The sequence below is a fragment of the Armigeres subalbatus genome, chromosome 3 (genome assembly GCF_024139115.2).
Source record: "Armigeres subalbatus isolate Guangzhou_Male chromosome 3, GZ_Asu_2, whole genome shotgun sequence".
Taxonomy (NCBI): Eukaryota; Metazoa; Arthropoda; class Insecta; order Diptera; family Culicidae; genus Armigeres; species Armigeres subalbatus.
The window spans coordinates 102,621,216-102,640,085 of NC_085141.1; the positions used below are offsets into that span (position 1 = coordinate 102,621,216).

At 41.4% G+C, this 18,870-nt stretch overlaps 1 protein-coding gene across 1 annotated transcript in view; it reads left to right on the forward strand.

Moving 5' to 3' along the window:
• The window catches only part of LOC134227253 (histone-lysine N-methyltransferase trithorax), a 150,494-nt gene that overhangs the window by 119,203 nt on the left and 12,421 nt on the right, over positions 1-18,870 (forward strand). The window contains exon 3 of the mRNA XM_062708602.1: positions 8,916-18,519. Coding sequence (XP_062564586.1) covers positions 8,916-18,519 — 9,604 coding nt within the window. The remainder of the gene's footprint in view (positions 1-8,915; positions 18,520-18,870) is intronic.

Here is an 18,870-nt window from a genome sequence, read left to right on the forward strand (position 1 = left end):
GGTAGGAAAGGAGTGATGAGAGCAACAGAAAGTCCGTCGACTTTGTATCTAGCGCGGCACTAGAAAAAAGCGTAACCCCATTTGTAAACACGAATATAGCATGAAATCGAATGGGACGAATATAGTATGGAACGAGATACCGTCGTGCGGGGCTTCCTTTGATTCCGGGGGCTACTTTGGATTTTTGATTTTTTGAAAAAAATAAACGGAAAAAATACCAAATTTGAAACAGAAAGTTGCCATCCAACTATCAACAAGACACCCGATTGGTGATAATGACAATTTTATAGTTATTTTCGTTATAATTCTTGTTTTAAAATGTCCAACGTAGCCCCTGATTTTTCAAAAGAAGCCCCGCACGACGGTAAATAATTGATAATACATAAGAAATAAGACAAATAAGACAAATAAAATAAATAAGTTCCTCTAAGTTCCTCTAAATTCCTCCGAAAGTTCCTCCGGGAAATCCTCCAGAAGTTCCTCCGGGATTTACATATTTGTCTTATTTGTCTTAAATTTGCCTTATTTGTCTTTGTTTGTCTTATTTATGTTTGTTTGTCTTATTTATCTAATTTGTCTTATTTGTTTTATTTGTCTGTTTGTCCTATTTGTCTTATTTAAAGGCTAGTACGCTGCTGAAAAGTACTGTGCAAGTAGATAGGATACGGAATTATTCCGTACTGAAATTCCGTGAGCAGTAAGATATTCTTCCTGGTGCTTCAGGGAAACCAATAGTTGATTGAAGGCTTGTTATTTAGTACATACCTAAAACAAACATGCTTATCAGTTTTGTTATAACAGAAAATTGTTTTATCACAAAGCTCGTGCTTTGAATCAGTTAATGCAGTTATTAATTTGCTCTTACATTGTTTACATTGCTCTTCGTCGATGTTTTCTTTTTATTATTGTAGCGAATTGCTGTAGTTTGCCGAAGATTTAATGGTTTGGTGTGATAAAGGGTGATTGATGAGTTATTAACGAAGTTATGATTCTCAGCGCGTGATATTTTGGTAAAATAAAAATATTTATTTTCAAATCGAAATAATGATATCCCAACATCCACTTCGCTCAATATTTTGGAATTTTTCAAAATATATTGTGATGATAATTTATACATTTGAAATAGCATAAATGTAAAAGATTCTAATCGTGATTTTTTTTTAGATTTTGTTAGATTCGTTATATTTTGATAACTTTTGAATTTGAAGACGAGCCCGACGGTCCTGCATTATAAGCAGGAGGCTGAGCGTTCAATCCCAGGTTCGTTGTAACTGAATTTTCATAATTGTTGTTTCGTTTTCTACCAATACGATCCGTACTGATGTTCCTTTCCTATAGCATTTTTCTTAAGTAGGTGTATGTAGCTAATCCGGTGATCGTAATTTTCACACATCCTCACGAGAAGAGAATGTTCATTCACGCAGATTTTTGCCTAGAAATAATTTTTCGGGAAAGAAAAACAGGTCTTATGAGTGATAGATAACCATTAATTATGTTTCGCTCACTTCCAGTGGCGCAAACATTTGATTTGCTCGCAGGATTACTCATAGTTTTGAGTTTGAGTTTTGACTGATAGGGTAAAATGCCCAATAGTGAACCCCCTAGTAGCGAAATTTTGCTCTTTTTGTCATAAGGAGTAGAAATTTTCAGCATATTAATTCTGCTTGACATCTAATACCAAGTTCTGCATCTCCTCTTCACGATACATACATAAAACACTGAAATACACGACGTTATTCGTTGAAATTAACATTTTAAAGTCTGACTGAATGCGCCCTATAGTAGACCCCCTGGGGGTCCATAATAGGAATTTGCTTCCCTATAGTCGACACTTCATTTGATTTTTATGTTTTACGTTTCGGGACGTTCTTCTTCCCTATTATGGACACCCCAAAATATTCTCATAATGGACACTCTCGTGTTTATTTTTTAAAGAATTGTAAAAAAATCATTTAATTTTACTTTCCATAGCATTTCCAATTCATATAATCAAATCATAGGACTGTAATGTAGGTTCTTCCGACGGATAATGTTAATAGCAAAATGTTTACAGTGTGTTGTAATAATGCAAAAATGGCTGGAGGGTCCACTATCGGTTGGGGGTCCACTATTGGGTACTTTACCCTAGCAACCCTATAACCAGAGACCGGCGGAGTGAAAAACTGTCGAAATGGCAACGTATGAAAATGCATGAAATCGTGCAAATAATACTGGGAGCACTTGAACTTTTTGCTTGCTTCTTATGGGAACAAAAAGTAAACAAGTCGAATTGGAACCGCTTTTGACGGTTCGATTGGAAACAAGATGGCGTCTTTGCCGATCTCTTATTCTAGTATTTCTACTTTACCCTATTTAGTAAAATTTCCTTGGGATAAAAAGAGAGGGCAAAAGTTAGCGTGCACGATTTTCGTTTCTCTTTTGAGTTCGTTATGAGAGAGTGGTGAGTAAAAGATCCGCCACAAATTACGAAAAAAAAATTCTCCCTCGACCCAAAAACGCTAGATATTTTGTCTCATAAAAATTGCAACTGAAACTGAAAGTCACTAATTTGGTCACTTTTTCTGCAGCTGAAAGTCACGATTTGGTCCCTTTTTTCGTCATCTTTGGTCACTAAAGTCACTATTTTGAGCGGCATTGGTCGCTACCAGCCCTGCATTTTCTAAAACCAGAGCTGGAGTTTGTTTATTTTGGTCTCCTCCTTGTGTGATTGGTCGGCGCTACTGCTGTTCTCTCGCCGAACCACTGCATGAGCGATAAATTCCTTCCCCATTGTTGCCAATTCCTTTTGTTCTCCGTTTACGGCAAATTCTAAAGCAATACGCTAGGAGAAGAATGAATTCTGTCATCAAAAGAAAAAGTAGAATCATTGTTACGGTTGGTTTCATTTTGTTGAAATAATTGTAAATATTCGATCAAGTCTGTATCGTTTGCGCTATATTGTGTCTGTTTTATTTGTTGATTCTGTGTCTTTACTCAAAAGGAAAGCCTGAAAGTAGAAAAAATAATATATAATAAAATGTTTAGTTGTGATTTGTCCCAAGTTTGTTCCAGACACAGACATCGAGTCGTTGATGCCAAATGGCATTAATTGATTCGGGGTGCCCAAATAGGATCAGAATCCAGTGGCGTCGCGTAACCTCAGTTTTTACCTGTGCACTGACCCAAAAAATGAAGATTTTGATATTTTGACAGTGCAAATGGAAAATAAAATCATCAGAGTCGTTTAAACCAAGGATGTTATCGATCATTTAGTAATTTGCGTTCGATCATTTAGTAGTTTGTCAATAACTCATTCCACAACCTGAATTTCAAAATGTGTTGTATGGTGGACTTCTAGTTCGAAGGTTTTTCTACAACTCTTCCTAATGGTTCGCTGTTAGATTTCAACTAAAAAAGGAGTTATAGCGCTAGTTACAGTAACTTAAACTAAATGATTGGAATTTTGTCATCATTTAGTCTAAGTTACTGAAACTATAGCTATAACTCCGTTACTAGTGGAATTCAAACAACGAACCATAAGGCAGAGTTGCAGAAAAACCTTTGCATTAGAAGTCCACCATACAACACATTTTGAAATTCAGGTTGTGGAATGAGTTATTGACAAACTACTAAATGATCGAACGCGAATTACTAAATGATCGAAAACATCCTTGGTTTAAACTAATCATCTAGTTATTCTATGCATTTCCGCACACCAATTTCTTAAATTTAAATCCAGTGTACAGGTAAATTGAGGTTGGGGAAACGCCACTGTCAGAATCCTAATAAAAATCCAGCTATGATTACAGCAATTGGTTGCTGTAGACAAAGAACACAAAACGCGATAAAAATATATTTTACGGGATTTGACTGATGGACCAAAACATTGGACGTTTCTATCGGGGCACAAAGAGATCGTCAATTATTTTAATTTGTTGTTTGTTTCTTGTTGATTGCATACCTTTATGTTTGTATAAAATAAATTTGTTACACTGGCGTCCAACGTGGGGCCTGTTACATCATGACCAAAAATTCACAGCGAGGTATGGGATGCAGCTCTCAAAATAATTTTTGAAATTTCAAAATGGTATTTATTTACAAATAATTTATGGCATGAGGTTAGAATTTTGATTATCTACATTATACATATATGAATTTGAATGTTAATGACAATAAAGTTTTTTCTTGAAATGGTTTCGGTGATGGTACTACTTTTAATGTTTATTGTATTTCTAATCCCGCCTAATAAATCATTTTCAAACAAATCTCTGTTTGTAATTTTTAAAATTATTTTAAATTCCATTGGCTATACCTTGCCGTGTTAAATTTCAGTGATTCTACTTTTCCTCTGATGACAGCGTTTATCCACTTCTCCTCGCGTATTGTAAACTCCACAATGATAAAATAATTTTGGCGACACTGACAGTTCCATTCTGGCGGGCTAAGTCGTGCGATTTCCTCTCTCAAAGAGAGCCACCACGTGCTTTTTAACGGAAAATTCTTCCCTCAAACCTTAAGGTTTGAAGCCAAAATTACTCATTTCTCAGCAAATTGATATTTACCATGGCTTTTATATAGTTATAGCCTATCTACATTAATAATAGGATAGGATATAAATCTTTGGATACATGTCGACTTGGAGCGGTATTGCCAACTGTATTAGGAACAAGGTCATCTTCAGGATCATGAGTCCCCTAACCCTTTAATGTATTTAAAACATCATCAAAATAATTCTGTCTGAATCAGAGATGATTTGGACAATGGATATGGTTTTAATCGTAAAAATTAGCTTTAGGCAAATTCAGATTTTGTCGTGGAGCCAGTGGTCAACAAATCAACAAGGAATACGGCATTTTCAAGCGAAACATCATTTGAACATAATCCCAAGAAGTGCAAGAAATGTGTCACCCGTTCTAAATAAATTTGGTACACTTTTGATATAGTTTTTGGGTCCTTGCTTATCTTGCCCCATATCGCCTCATATGATAAATATGTGCATCATAAAAAAAACTTTTTTTAAAACCAGGGGTGACATTGCGCATCTCGAATCGAATCACTCGATTCGTAAGTTTTTGGATTCGTTTCGAAAAAAATGCGGCATTATGTATTTCGTTCGACTTCATTCAGTCGCAGTACAAGATTTCGAATGGTGCTGTACTAGCTCAATCGAGTATGTTCTGTCAAACGAAATGTAAACAGAGAGAATAAGAGATAGCTGTCTCCGTGTTGAGTATGCCGCCCGCTGGAGAGACAACCTTCAGCGCATGGCGAATGTGAGTAAACAGAGAGAATAAGAGTAATTTCATCAGCCTGTAGCATGTTGCCTGTTGGAAAGGCATCCTTCAGGGCATGAATTGGCGTTAATTTATAAACAAGCAAATTGTGCTCAATGACTTAAAAGCAATATTATTTATTGAGCAGTTGCAAATGATTTAAACATTATGCCGATACGACATGTTTTGTAAATTGAGATATTGTTACGACACAAATTATAAGTTTTATGTTTATTCGAGTTTATGCCACAGATCAAATTTTAATTAAAATATAAAAATAATATATAAATAAATAATTTAAAGCTAAAGAAGGATTCGATAATAAATTACTTTAATGTTTCCATGTGTTTTAGTTAAATGCAGTTGGGTCATCTCATGCGCGTATTTTTTTGTTTAACTCATCTATTTTTACGTAGATTTTGGAATATACACGTTTTTACGCAGATTTTCCTCATATATTTTCCACGCGATTTATTGAAATCGTCAAGAAATACGTGAAAACTTCAAAAAACCGAATTTAATTGAAGTCGTTTTTACGCGGATTTCGGGATAATTAGAGATTGTATATTGTCTGGAAACTATAAAAGTAGGTATACTAAAGACATTCTTTTCCTCAAGAGACAATAATAAAACATTTATTCTCTTCCCGTAGAGAAATAATAACAAATATAATAAAAAAAATTCTGCAAGAAATAACTCTCGAACAACATTCGAAAGCTATAAAGGTGACGAGTGTTTTTCGTTCGACTTGAGTCGTTTTTCAATGTGCTATCGAGTTTCCATAATGCCAAAACATCTCGTTAGGCTGATGCCATACTGGGAGAGAAGAGAAGCGATTAGAAGAGTTGAGAGGGAAGCGAAGCGTCCGCGTGAAAGCTACCTCAATGAGCGATGTATGGAAATCGCTTATACCTGTCATAGTGGAAGCGATGAGAAGAGGCGAGAAGCGGTAGCCAAAGAGGTGAAGCAGTTCGTAGAGTGCTTTGCCGCGCGAGATCGCAAAGGATCACTTCTGTATGTTTGTTGATTTGAGTTTACCCTCGTTCGCAGTTGTTTAAAATGGCTGTGGGTGAAAAGTATTGCGGGAGAGGAAAGCAACATTGTTTATTTTGTTAATTTGGTTAATGAAAACATTAAAATATGTATGGTTTTAGCTACATGTACGGAGCAAATCTGATGTTTTTCATAGTAGCGTTACTCATTAAAATTGGAAAATATTCTGGTACAGTCCATACATTTAAAAACACTTTGAAACAAATAGCACGTATTTTGCTGTTACCACAGACAAATGGATGTAGAACTTATTATTTTAATATCGTTCACGCATCTGTAATGCGCGTTTGAAACGAAAGAAATTGTTGTGTTCAATCGCTTTGATATTTGATTTTACACTGGAGTCGGTATTTACGCGGGAGATACGTACCGTGTATCTTGAAAAGACCGTTAAATTGCGTAAATCTAGATAACCGCAGAAAAAACCTTCAACGAAAATCGGGTTTGCGCAATTTTTGCTTATGTCCGCATATTAGAACTTCGGGAACAATCCGATAGATAAGGAAATTGTTGTCCCAATTTTTTGCCGGCCATCGGTGGGAAATGGTTTCCTTTTTTTCTGCGGATTTTTAGAAGTTGCGTTTGTTTACGCCGTTTTTCAAAAAGGTTGCCGAGACAAAACGATTTTTGTGGAAGTTGTTTTCGTAATATACGTATCTCCCGAGTACAAATAAACTTCAGTGTATAGAAATGTTGTATTTGTAAACATCCATAAATTACGTAACGCTTGAAGGGGGAGGTGGATTGTCCGAAGTGTGACGATCCATACAAAATTTTCAGATGTTTCATACAAACATAGTGTGACATAGGGGGGTGGGTTTTCTTGAAAATTTCCCGTTACGTTATTAATGGATCTTCCATAGGAGCAAACGTAAAATAGGAATAAAACATGGCCCAAAAAGTTTTACCATAGCTCACATCATAAAATCGGTTTTCAATTGCAACATTCTATAAATCTCCCCAACCCTCTTCTTTGTGCTAAATATGCTTCGAGAAGCAAAATATTCTCCATCTGACGAAATCCATGCTTTTACATTTGTGTATTTGTTGCGAGATCAACACTCTGAAAAACGCTATCAGCATGTCATGGCTCGCTTTGGTCGTCGCTTCACTTCGCTTTGCTTATCTCCAATCTCTTCGCTTCGCTTCTCTTCGCTTCCAGTATGTCATCAGCCTTATTCTTTTACCTCCTCGAGCAAACTCGAACGATGAGTCGTTTTCGAGATCGAATCGAAACCCGTAATGCCAAACATGTTCGACTCGATAGAATTACGTTCGAATCGAGATGCATAATGCCACCCCAGTTAATGAGATACTGAAACATCATTAATCAGTGTTTATTGATACTTATGTCAAAGACAGGTCATCATGAAGGTGTTTCATAGACAAATCAGCAGAATTCGAAGGAGTTTCACTATTTTACAAAAATTAACGCTTAGTTTGGCCATATTGCCCCAATTTTCCCTACTTCTGTTTACTCCACTCAACTAACACAATTTCCTTTGCATGGTATTTGCAGAGGTATTCTAGGTCTCTAGTAGCAAAACCAACTACCCACTAACGGTCCCTTCCTTTCCCAACTGACTGTAGGGGAATGATTCAAAATAATTGTTTAGACATTTTACTGAATAACACTTCTCCACCAGAATAAACGGGCTTGGTGGTCATATGGCTATCGATTCTACTATGTATCGTGCTCCACAATTCTCTTGTGAAAAGAGACATCGATAGAACTGAAATGGACGACTTCATACCGTCTCCATCGCTATCATATACCTTCAACTTGACTAATCCAGCAGTACCTATGAATTGAGAATGAACGAAAGCTTATTTTATATATAGGCGACTCCACAACGTTCATATCCGATGGTACTTCTCGAATACATAGTCTAGTTAAAGGTATAGGATAGAGATGGAAACGGTATGATATGGAGTCGTCCATGACGTCAGTTTATGACCAAATTATTGATATCGCCAGAACTTGCACATTTAACGTGAGTGCACGCTACTCAATTATGACCAGATCGCAGGATCTCTGTGTAAGGACAGCTGGGCTAGTTAATCTTATGCTCAATGAAAACATTCTCCTCCACAAGAACAGTCTTTTCATACATTTTGTAGCTACTTCCTCACTATTTTTCACTTCCCCTCAGATATGAGATCTGGTCGCTATGGGTGAGCTTACGTCCTGAGATGGCGACCAAAGTGGGGAAATCCATTCCGAATTCATCCCTTCCAGGAAGAGTTCCTTTCCAACATTGTTTGCATTGTTTTAGCACATCAGATAATCTTTATCGAGGTTTCATGAATCACTTATCTGTGATGAATACAAGCTGTGAATATACAAACAATTAAATTCTTGAGTACAAAGAGACCAAAGACTACATTCTTGAATCATAATCTTTTTTTAAATTTATGATATAAAATAAAATTGATAATACAAAATTTCTCAATTTTATGACAGTGAAATAAAATGAAGAAATAGGTATGCGATCTGTAATGTTATGGAAAGTCAGGGAATTTTTATCACAGATTTGATTCGCCACCCAAACAGTATTTCATTTATCCATTAGATTTAACTATAATCACATTTTTATTCTCCATTTTCAGATTCTCCAGAACCTCATACGGAGGAGACAGAGCATCAACCAACGCGCCCGCCCAGCAGTATAAACAACCCCTTCGCGAAATCCGATCCCGGCCTATCCCCAAACGCCAGTAGCCTGAAGCTGGTGAAGCCGTCTATCCTCTCATCCACCAACGCAGCATCTAGTCTCTTACCCAATGCAACATCATCCAGTCTCGCATCGGCATCATCTATTTTTAGCAAAAGTATTCTTCGACAGCCTAGGCTACAGTTTGCTACATCACTCTTGAACTCCAATCCGTTGGCAGCGTCTGGAGCGACCAGTAATGGAAACACTAGTGCCACTGTGGCGACATCTCCGGCATCCTCTGCTTCGGTAGTGCCATCCACGGACGGTCCATTTTCGCTACATCTCAAGTCTGGTGCGAAGTTAGACTCTTCCAAAATCTTCTCCAGTGCATTGACAGCAGCATCGGCACCTTCCGCGCCAGGCTCGGTATCGTCCTCTTTACCCAATTGCAGTATTTGCGGAATCGCATCCAACAGTCGGTATTATCAGCAGGCGACGAAGAAGTTCGGTATCGGATGCTGCGACGTATGTCGAAAGTTTATCTCCAAAATGATCAAAAAACTTGCAAGTTCGTCAAGTCCCACGAGCAATCATGTGACGATGAAATGCAAAAACGAAGGCAAATGTTCAATAGGACCACCTGTGGCGATTCGACCGGATCACGTTAAAACGCGACACATATTCAAGGAACGTTGTCATGCTTGTTGGCTTAAGAAGTGTTTGGGTAGCTTTCAGTTACCTTCAATCTTGAAGATTCGCTTGACACAAACACTTCCATTGAATTTGCGTCAGGTAGAAGCGGCAAATGGTAACTCGGGCAGCAATGTTAATAGGAAGGAGTCCGTGGAAAATAATATTTTTTCGAACAGTTTGGTTAGTGGTCAGAATCCGGCAGGTTCCCGGATACTTTGGAACGCGATGAGCATTGACAAACCTGAGTTCGGGAAATCCAATTCGTTTCTTTCCTTGGCGAACCCATTGGCACAAAATAACAATACTTTTGGCAGTTCACCACCTATCAGGTTGAATATGTCTGATAAACCGTCAATACTGACTCCAAGTACGCTAACCAATACTAAAGTGATTAGAAGTCCATCCGTTCAAAAAGAGGAAGTTGTTTTGCCTACCAAGGAAAAGAAAGATGTTGAGTCAGCGAACATAGACGACGCGTCTATAAATATTAGAACCAGAAGTAAACCTGAAACTGAAGTTGTTACAAGCAGTCCTGCAGTTTCATCTATTGCTTCTGCAACATCTACCGTATTGACTACTGCCGCGGTAACAGCCACAACCTCTACCAGCACAGTGACAATTACGACAACCTCCAGTAGTACCGCTACTACTCCTTCAGCAGTCATAACCCCAGCAAACGGCCAAGACAAACGACAACGAATAGATCTGAAAGGGCCTCGTGTGAAACACGTGTGTCGTAGCGCTTCCATCGTACTGGGTCAACCGTTGGCCACCTTCCCGGATGACGCGACGACACTCGAGAACATTGAAACCCCTCCCAGTGAATGCGTGGCAGATGCGGCTGATGATCTAACCGCCACCAATTTGGAGACCAGAATCGAGTCAGAACTTTGCCATTCTATTGAAGAATCTCAAGCTCAATCTTGCGCTGATTGCAAGGAGTCGGAAGACTTGGCACTGTCACCTCCAGCAACTCCGGCAGACTTGGATACCAGCGGATCGACGGAGAAGGAGCTGGTTATTGATGAGGATCAGCTGCCGGAATCGAACTGCAGCACTCCCACTAAGGAAGTGGATGTTATCAAACCTCCGACACCGCCCCCGCCAGTTCTGAAGATTGAAGTTGAAAAAGAGGTGGCTACTAGTAGGAAGATCGAAGAAATTGAACGACCAACCACTAGGAAGGCCACTTCCTCTATTCGACCGCAGGTCCTGAAGCAAAATATTAGCGCTATAACGAAAAGTTTCAACACGAATATTCGGGCGGCTGGCGGCCAACAGACGGTACCGGAGATTCCAAGCGTGCCACTGATTTCCATTGACTTCTGGGAGAATTACGACCCAGCGGAAGTAAGTCGTACCGGTTTCGGACTAATCCTGTCTGAAGAAATTCCAATCAAAGCGTTGTGCTTTCTGTGCGGGAGTTCGGGTTTGGACGAGATGCTGTTCTGCGTTTGCTGCTGCGAACCATACCATCAGTATTGTGTGAAGGACGAGTACAACATTCGGCAGGTGTCGTTGGATGAAACCAACGTGAGTCTGCTGGAATTGACCTGCACCGCGATGAACATGGGGAGTTCTCCCCAACAACAGGCGTTGAATCGGTTCAATTGGATGTGCCCACGGTGCACCGTGTGCTATACGTGTAACATGGCAACGGGAAGTAAGGTGAAGTGTCAAAAGTGTGGAAAGAACTACCACACGACCTGTTTGGGAACGAGTAAGCGATTGCTGGGAGCGGACCGGCCATTGATATGTGCCGCATGTTTGAAGTGTAAAAGCTGTTCGACGACTAATGTAACCAAGTTCATCGGTAATTTGCCGATGTGTACGCCGTGTTTCCGGCTCAGGCAGAAGGGTAACTTTTGTCCACTCTGTCAAAGGTGCTATGAGGATAATGATTTCGATTTGAAGATGATGGAGTGCGGTGAGTGCAAGCGTTGGGTCCATGCCAAGTGCGAAGGATTAACTGACGAGCAGTATAACATGTTAAGTGCGTTGCCGGAGAATATTGAGTTCATCTGTAAGAAATGCGGTAAGAACAATGAATGTGCGAACGTTTGGAGAGATGCGGTTGCGGCGGAGTTCAAAGCTGGGCTTCTCAGCGTCGTAAAGTTACTCAGCAAAAGCAGGCAAGCGTGTGCTTTGCTCAAACTAAGTCCTCGGAAGAAAACAAGCAACTGCACGTGTTCCATAAGCACAGGGAAAAGTATATCATTCTATGGTTTTGGTAACAAGGATGAGGGAAATGCGATAGCGAAGAAAGCCAAACTCGATGAAGATTCCATTTACGACTTCAACAGTGAAAATAGTAGCAGCAACTCGAGTTTCCCACCGACAACCAAGTGTTATTGTTCTGTTAGACCTTCGAGGCCATCGGATATCAGTCTCGTTGAGATTAAGCAAAAAATCAATGCCAACGAATATTACTCGTTGCAGGACTTTAACTACGACATGAATTCCCTCGTTAACTCGATTGGTTCAGAAGAGCTCTCGACGGCGTACAAAGAATTCTTGAGTGAAACGTTCCCTTGGTTCCAAAATGAAACGAAAGCTTGTACGGATGCATTGGAAGAAGCAATGTGCGGCGAAGAAATGGGCGAGTATAACCATGTTGCAGGTATGACTGTAGAACCGGATCAACGAGTTCCAAGCATCGATGTTCCACTGGATGGGTTCGATGACTATTTCTACGAATCGCCAGCCGTCAAAGACGATCGGACGTGCATGTTTTGTAAGCAACTTGGTGAAGGACTTCCCTTGCACGAATCTCGGCTGTTGTACTGCGGTCAAAACAACTGGGCCCATACCAATTGTGCCCTTTGGTCAGCGGAGGTATTCGAAGAAATCGATGGATCCTTACAGAACGTCCACTCGGCAGCTTCCAGAGGGCGGTTAATTAAATGCAGTCATTGCAACGTAAAAGGCGCCACGGTAGGATGTAACGTGAAAAACTGCGGAGAACATTATCATTTTCCGTGTGCTAAGCAGACTAATTGTACCTTTATGCAAGACAAAACGGTTTACTGTCCGCAGCATATTTCGGAAGTGAGTAAGAAGAAGTGTCAGACGGAGAAAAACTTTGAGATCAATAGATCAGTTTACGTTGAGCTTGATAGGCGGAAAAAGAAGTTTGTTGAGCCGTCCAAGGTGCATTTCATGATCGGGTCGTTGAGCGTGAAAAAACTGGGTCACATCGTTCCGATGTTCAGCGATCATCCGGATGCGATAATTCCCACGGATTTTGAATGCACAAGGTTGTATTGGAGCTCGAAGGAACCGTGGAAAATTGTCGAATATAAAATAAAGACGACCATTCAAAACAACAACTATTGCAATGGGACGGATTTAGGTAAGAACTTTACTGTTGACCATACACTCAATAGCAGCACGGTATCCTGGGGATTGACCCAGATTTCAAGGTGGCATAGCAGTTTGAATAGTGAAGATCAAGATCCTGAGCCTGTGGCAGGCACTTCCGGCATTCATAGAGAGAAAACCATGAAACAGTTGTTGGAAGCGGTTGGTGGCCCAGGGGATGACACCAACGATGAGGAACCACAGAATAATAATGATCTGCTGCCGCAGGAGATCAAAGATGCTATCTTTGAGGACATTCCGCATGATATTCTGGATGGGATAAGCATGTTGGACATTCTGCCAAAGTTGATGACTTACGACGATTTGATTGCGATGGATCTCAAGAACGAAAACAATTTCAATGCAGAGATCCTGAAAGAAGTCGGAGGAGTCAGCAGTAGTGGTAGTAGCAGCAACAGCAGCAACGCTACCGGTGGATCCAAGGAAGATGACATGGAAGTCGATCATGCCGATGACATTAACGACATAATGAAGTGTAGTGGGGAGTTGAGCAACGACGGATGGATAAAAAGCCTGTCCCAACCGGGAATCGAGGATGCGCTATTGAGTGCCATGAAACAGCCGTCGTCTAGTCGAGACTTGAAGCGGAGTAAATCAGATATTCTATCTCGGGCTGTTGTAGGGGGTCGTAGTGCGGGTCAGCGCTCGGGAAGTTTTTCATGGAATTCCAAGTTGGAATCCACCGCTGCAGTAGTGGCGAAACGAAGAAAGATAAGCAAACTTGCTGATGTCCTTTCGCTTGGTAGGATAAAAGATGAACCCGCCTCTGGAAGCATTCTGGAGCGACGGAAGTCTCTGCCAAGTGAAGAGTTTATCTGGAGCGCTAGTAAGAGAAACACCGGAGAAAGTTTAAGCGATGGTATGAATGTTTTCGAGAAACTGAAAATATCTCAATTGGACGGAATGGACGATTTCTGTGGCGATTCTGTTGATATGAAAGTCTACTCTTCGAATATGATCGAAGCACCGGTCAAATGTGATCGTTGCCACGCGACGTATCGAAATCAAGAATCGTACCAAAGGCATCTGAACTCATGCGAAGTACTTTCAACGAGTGAAAGCGACTCCGAAACGCGATCACCAAGGTTGCTCAGCCCTGAACAACAACAAGCACAGGTAGCCAATCAATTTGCAGCTGGGACATTCATCCTTCCGCAAACTTCATCCGCTCAAACCATTACAACGGACATATACGGGAACATTAACCACAGCCAAGCAACGAATCCCACTATTTCTGTGATATCAGGTCTAAATAATCAGACCATAAATTTGAACAACCTGAATAATCAAGCAATTCTCTCGAATATACCCGCTTCGATGCCAATCACTATTAACCAGCTTCAATCAGGCATCCCAATACAAACTTCAGCAGGCACTCATCAGATACCGATTCAGGGAACCCTTTCAAACCTGGGTGGAAACATGATCATCTCAAACCAAGGCCAATTGTTTGCTCAACCAGTGAACTTTCAACAGTCGCTCGACAACCAGCAAAGTTTTGTGCAAAACAAGCAACGATTCATTCAACCGGCATCTACAAATCAACTCCCGCAAACCATTTCAATTGGGAACAATTTGGTAAACACGGGAAACACGATAAGTATGCTTCCTCAACAGCAGCAAATTATCTCTATCGGGCCGAATGGTCAACCACAAATTGTGACGGTAACTACCCCACAGCATCAAACACAGCAAGCTTCTCTGATTCAAAATACTCAGAAAAAGCAGATGATCTACCCGACGGTATCCCCGAAAAAGCCAGGACTTTCCAAAATATCGCAAGGTCCTACACCTATCAAGGCTAAGAAGTCAAACCCAACTTCTACGGTTACTTCGAAACATTCAATTCAAATAAAGAAACAAGAACCGATCACCATCCAGCAAGCTCCAACACCTCAACCTCAAACCATTCAAACAATTACCCAACCGATCGCAGCTCAACAGCAACAACAGATCCAGCTCATAAATACTTCGTATCCTTTGATAAGGCCTGCCAGTGCCGCTACTCCGCAACAAACTACAACGGCATCCGGAAATCCCATCATTTTCCAACAGAATAATCAACCGATTATCGTTCAACAAATGGGAGGCAATCAGATATCCTACGTAGCCGATCAGAACCCTGTTCAATATTTGGCTCCGACAAACGTCCTTACCCAGAATGGTTTTGCCATGACCACGGCCGGTGATGGAACTTTATCTGCAGCGACCAACAACATTCTGATTCCAAACGGTGCCGGAGGATACTCGATGATTCCGGCTAGTGCACTGCAGTTGGCAGCTCCCCAACCACAGGTCATTGGTACCATCATTCAACCACAGGCCACCACCATTCAATGTGGAATGATGTCTACTGAGCAGATGGTTTTGGGAGCAGCGGCCACGCCAACTCTTGAAATGGTCACTGATCCCACGTCCGGTTGCATGTATTTAACCAGTCCGCCCGTTTACTACGGTCTAGAGACAATAGTGCAAAATACTGTTATGTCTTCGCAGCAGTTTGTTTCGACAGCTATGCAAGGAGTTTTGAGTCAAAACTCGAGTTTCTCTGCTACAACCACTCAGGTTTTCCAAGCGAGTAAAATAGAACCGATTGTTGAAGTTCCTACTGGTTATGTGGTTCTCAATAACGATGGCACTACTACCCAGCAAGGTTTGGCCCCAATGCAACTACAGACGTCGTCGGGAATTATTCAGCAAGCACAAATCCAACCTACACCTGTCACAACTCTAGCCCCTCAAACTCAGCATCTTCAAGCAACCGTCACTACAAGCCAGCCAACTCCTATTCAGGCATGGAAAATCGAGCCACAAATTATACAACAACAACAACAATCAACACAAGCTCCGGTAATAAATCCAATCAAAACTACAACAACGGTTAAGAATATCATTCCCAAGGCCCAACCACAACTGGTAAACAAAGTTATGCCTCACACAACGATCAAATCCATACCGGATCAAGTACTTGCTTCAATGGGTAACCATAAGGTCAACCATCAATCTGCGGCATCTGCTGCAGTTTACACCACGACAACAACAATGACCACTACTACCAAGGTCTCTAACGTGATTAAGCCTATCACCAAAACAATCAACCATAACAAACCCAAGATCGTTGCGAAACCTGTGAAACAAAAATCTCTGCTGTTATCACCTCCACATACACCTTCCCAGCACACTCTTCAGCAGAATCAGCCGCAAGCAGTTCAACATTTTCCGCAAAACAATCTACCAGTGAGTTCCAGTTCCCAACCACAAATGGTTCCCATTAAACCAAGTATCATCAACGAAATAACAACTCAACCGATCACCAGTACATCATCGAAGATCGGACCTACCCACATGAAAAACTCTCTTGACTTCAGCTCTAATAGTCAACCAATCAAGGGTAGTTCCTTGTTAAAGAAACCTGATATGAAACCATTCTCACGGAATGCTCCGAACACCGCATTCCCCTCTAGTCAACCGCAACTCATGCATCACCAACAGCAGCAGCAGCAATCTATACAGATCAACAATATTCCAAACGCCACTTTTAATCACGACATTCAACCGGTTCAACAGCAGAAGTCCCTACTTCCACAGGTCGAAAACAAGAAGAAGCCGTCACATGTTACAATGTCCATTGCAACGACTAGCTCTTCGCCAATACCCTCAATTGCTGGGTCACTGTCGATAAGCAACTCATCGATTACCATCACTCCAACACAAACCGCAAGTATTACCCTTCCGACGGCTCCCTATCCGATGCCGCTCTACTCGAACATTCCTACCAACGTTGTAAACCCAATACAGCAGTCCATCAACAACATTAGTGGTAGCAACACCAATACCAATTCGGGTACGGTTCAAAATCGACCGACAAACCGAGTCCTTCCAATGCAAGCCACCGCTATCTTGCCCAAATCGCCAGAGGTCCCACAGACCCCGCCGCCATTGAAAATATCAAATGCTTTGCCGGACAAGATTGATGAAATAACTATTATTCCTAGTCACAACTTCAGTCCGGAACATCCAACCATGAATTCATCTCCCGGCCTCAAAATAATTTCCGATAAACTGCTCAAGGAAACCCGACTCGAAATAGATATCAAACCAATCGATATCAGTCCGATTCTTCCACCTCCGATCCCAAGCACTCCTATCGAAAATCGTGGATTCAGCTCTCTGGACACACCACCACCACCTTCCCCGCAATCAGTCCAACGAACTCTTCAGCATGAAGATCAGCCTACCTTCCAGCTGAATCTAAACATCGATCAGCACGGTTCGCTGATTCCCATATCCAGCGTCGATACAATCAATTCAATCAGCTCTACCACTACTAGTATTGCGCAACTTCCACCAACTATAACCGAAATCAACATCAAACCAGAACCGGTAAGCACCACAACGACCCAGATGGAGATGGACGCCAAATGCGAACAGCTACTCACCGAAACGGAAGAAATGCTCGCCGAAACCATGCAGGAAGATTCTTTAGACGTGCGCAGTATCGATTCGCAGAGTCTGAACGATGAATCCGAATCTCCGGAAATCAAACATAAAATTTCCGAGATTCTGGATAACCTCGAACAGCAAACCAACGAGGAAGACAGTTTCAGCGAGTGTAAGGAATCGGACAGTTCGGAACTGTTGATGAAGATCGAGGAGAACGCTAGCTTGGATACTTCGGGCAACTCGTTGAAAAGCCAAGAAGAACAACAACTGGTGGACGAACTCAATCAGGAATTGCAGGCCAGCGCACACACGTCGCCTGCTGCTTCGACGCGAGTGTCTGAGTTGATCATTCCACCCATCTTCGAAAGCGATCCCAAGAAAGACGACGATTTGCGGTACGAAACGGAACAGAAAGAAAACCTTGATCCGATTTCAAACGTAGTCAGTACTTCATTGAACAACAACCTTCTGGCTGGGAATGAATCTCACGCCGAAGAACTGATCAAACAAAAATCCAGTCAACTGGTTTCGATCAAGCCACCGAAAACCAACAGCCCCAAGCTGCTGTACGAGATCCAATCGCAGGATGGTTTCACATACAAATCCACTTCAATTGTCGAAATCTGGGATAAACTATTTGAAGCGGTACAAATTGCCCGTAGAGCGCATGGTCTGCAACCGCTTCCAGAGGGACAACTGGAGGAAATGGCCGGTGTGCAGATGTTGGGTTTGAAAACTAACGCCATCCGGTATCTGCTGGAACAGCTGCCGGGCGTCGAGAAGTGTTCGCAGTATAAACCGCAATATCACAAAAAGCTGTCCGGCGATGGTTGTCCGAACGGAGCCACAGCTGCAGCAGCAGTGGCATCCATCTATGCGGATTACTTCGACGACATCAAGGAGAACCCGTATGGTGCTGCCCGTTGCGAACCGTACAGTTCCCGGTCCGAGTACGATATGTTCAGCTGGCTGGCGTCGCGGCACCGGAAGCAACCGATGCCGGTGGTGGCCCAGAGCATCGACGACACAGTGATTCCAAGGTACGCACAATAGTTTGTTTTCTTTTTATAAACTTTATTAATGTGTTTTTTAGATAATGCATAATAGTGGTTTAACAGAGTGACCAGCTAACCGGGAAAACCGGGAAAAACTCTGGAATTGAGAATCACCGGGAAAATATCGGGAAATGTGCGGGAATTTTTATGAGAACCGGGAAAATTTGGAAACCTACTTATACCTATTTGAAAAATAGTGCAGCAATCTTTGTATTCAACGAAAATTTAAAAAATAAGTGTTTCTCGAGATCAGGGAATCAATATTCGAGTAACGCCTAACAATATACCATTTGTCGTCAACAGAGTTTGTTACTGACAAACGCACCTTGCAACAAG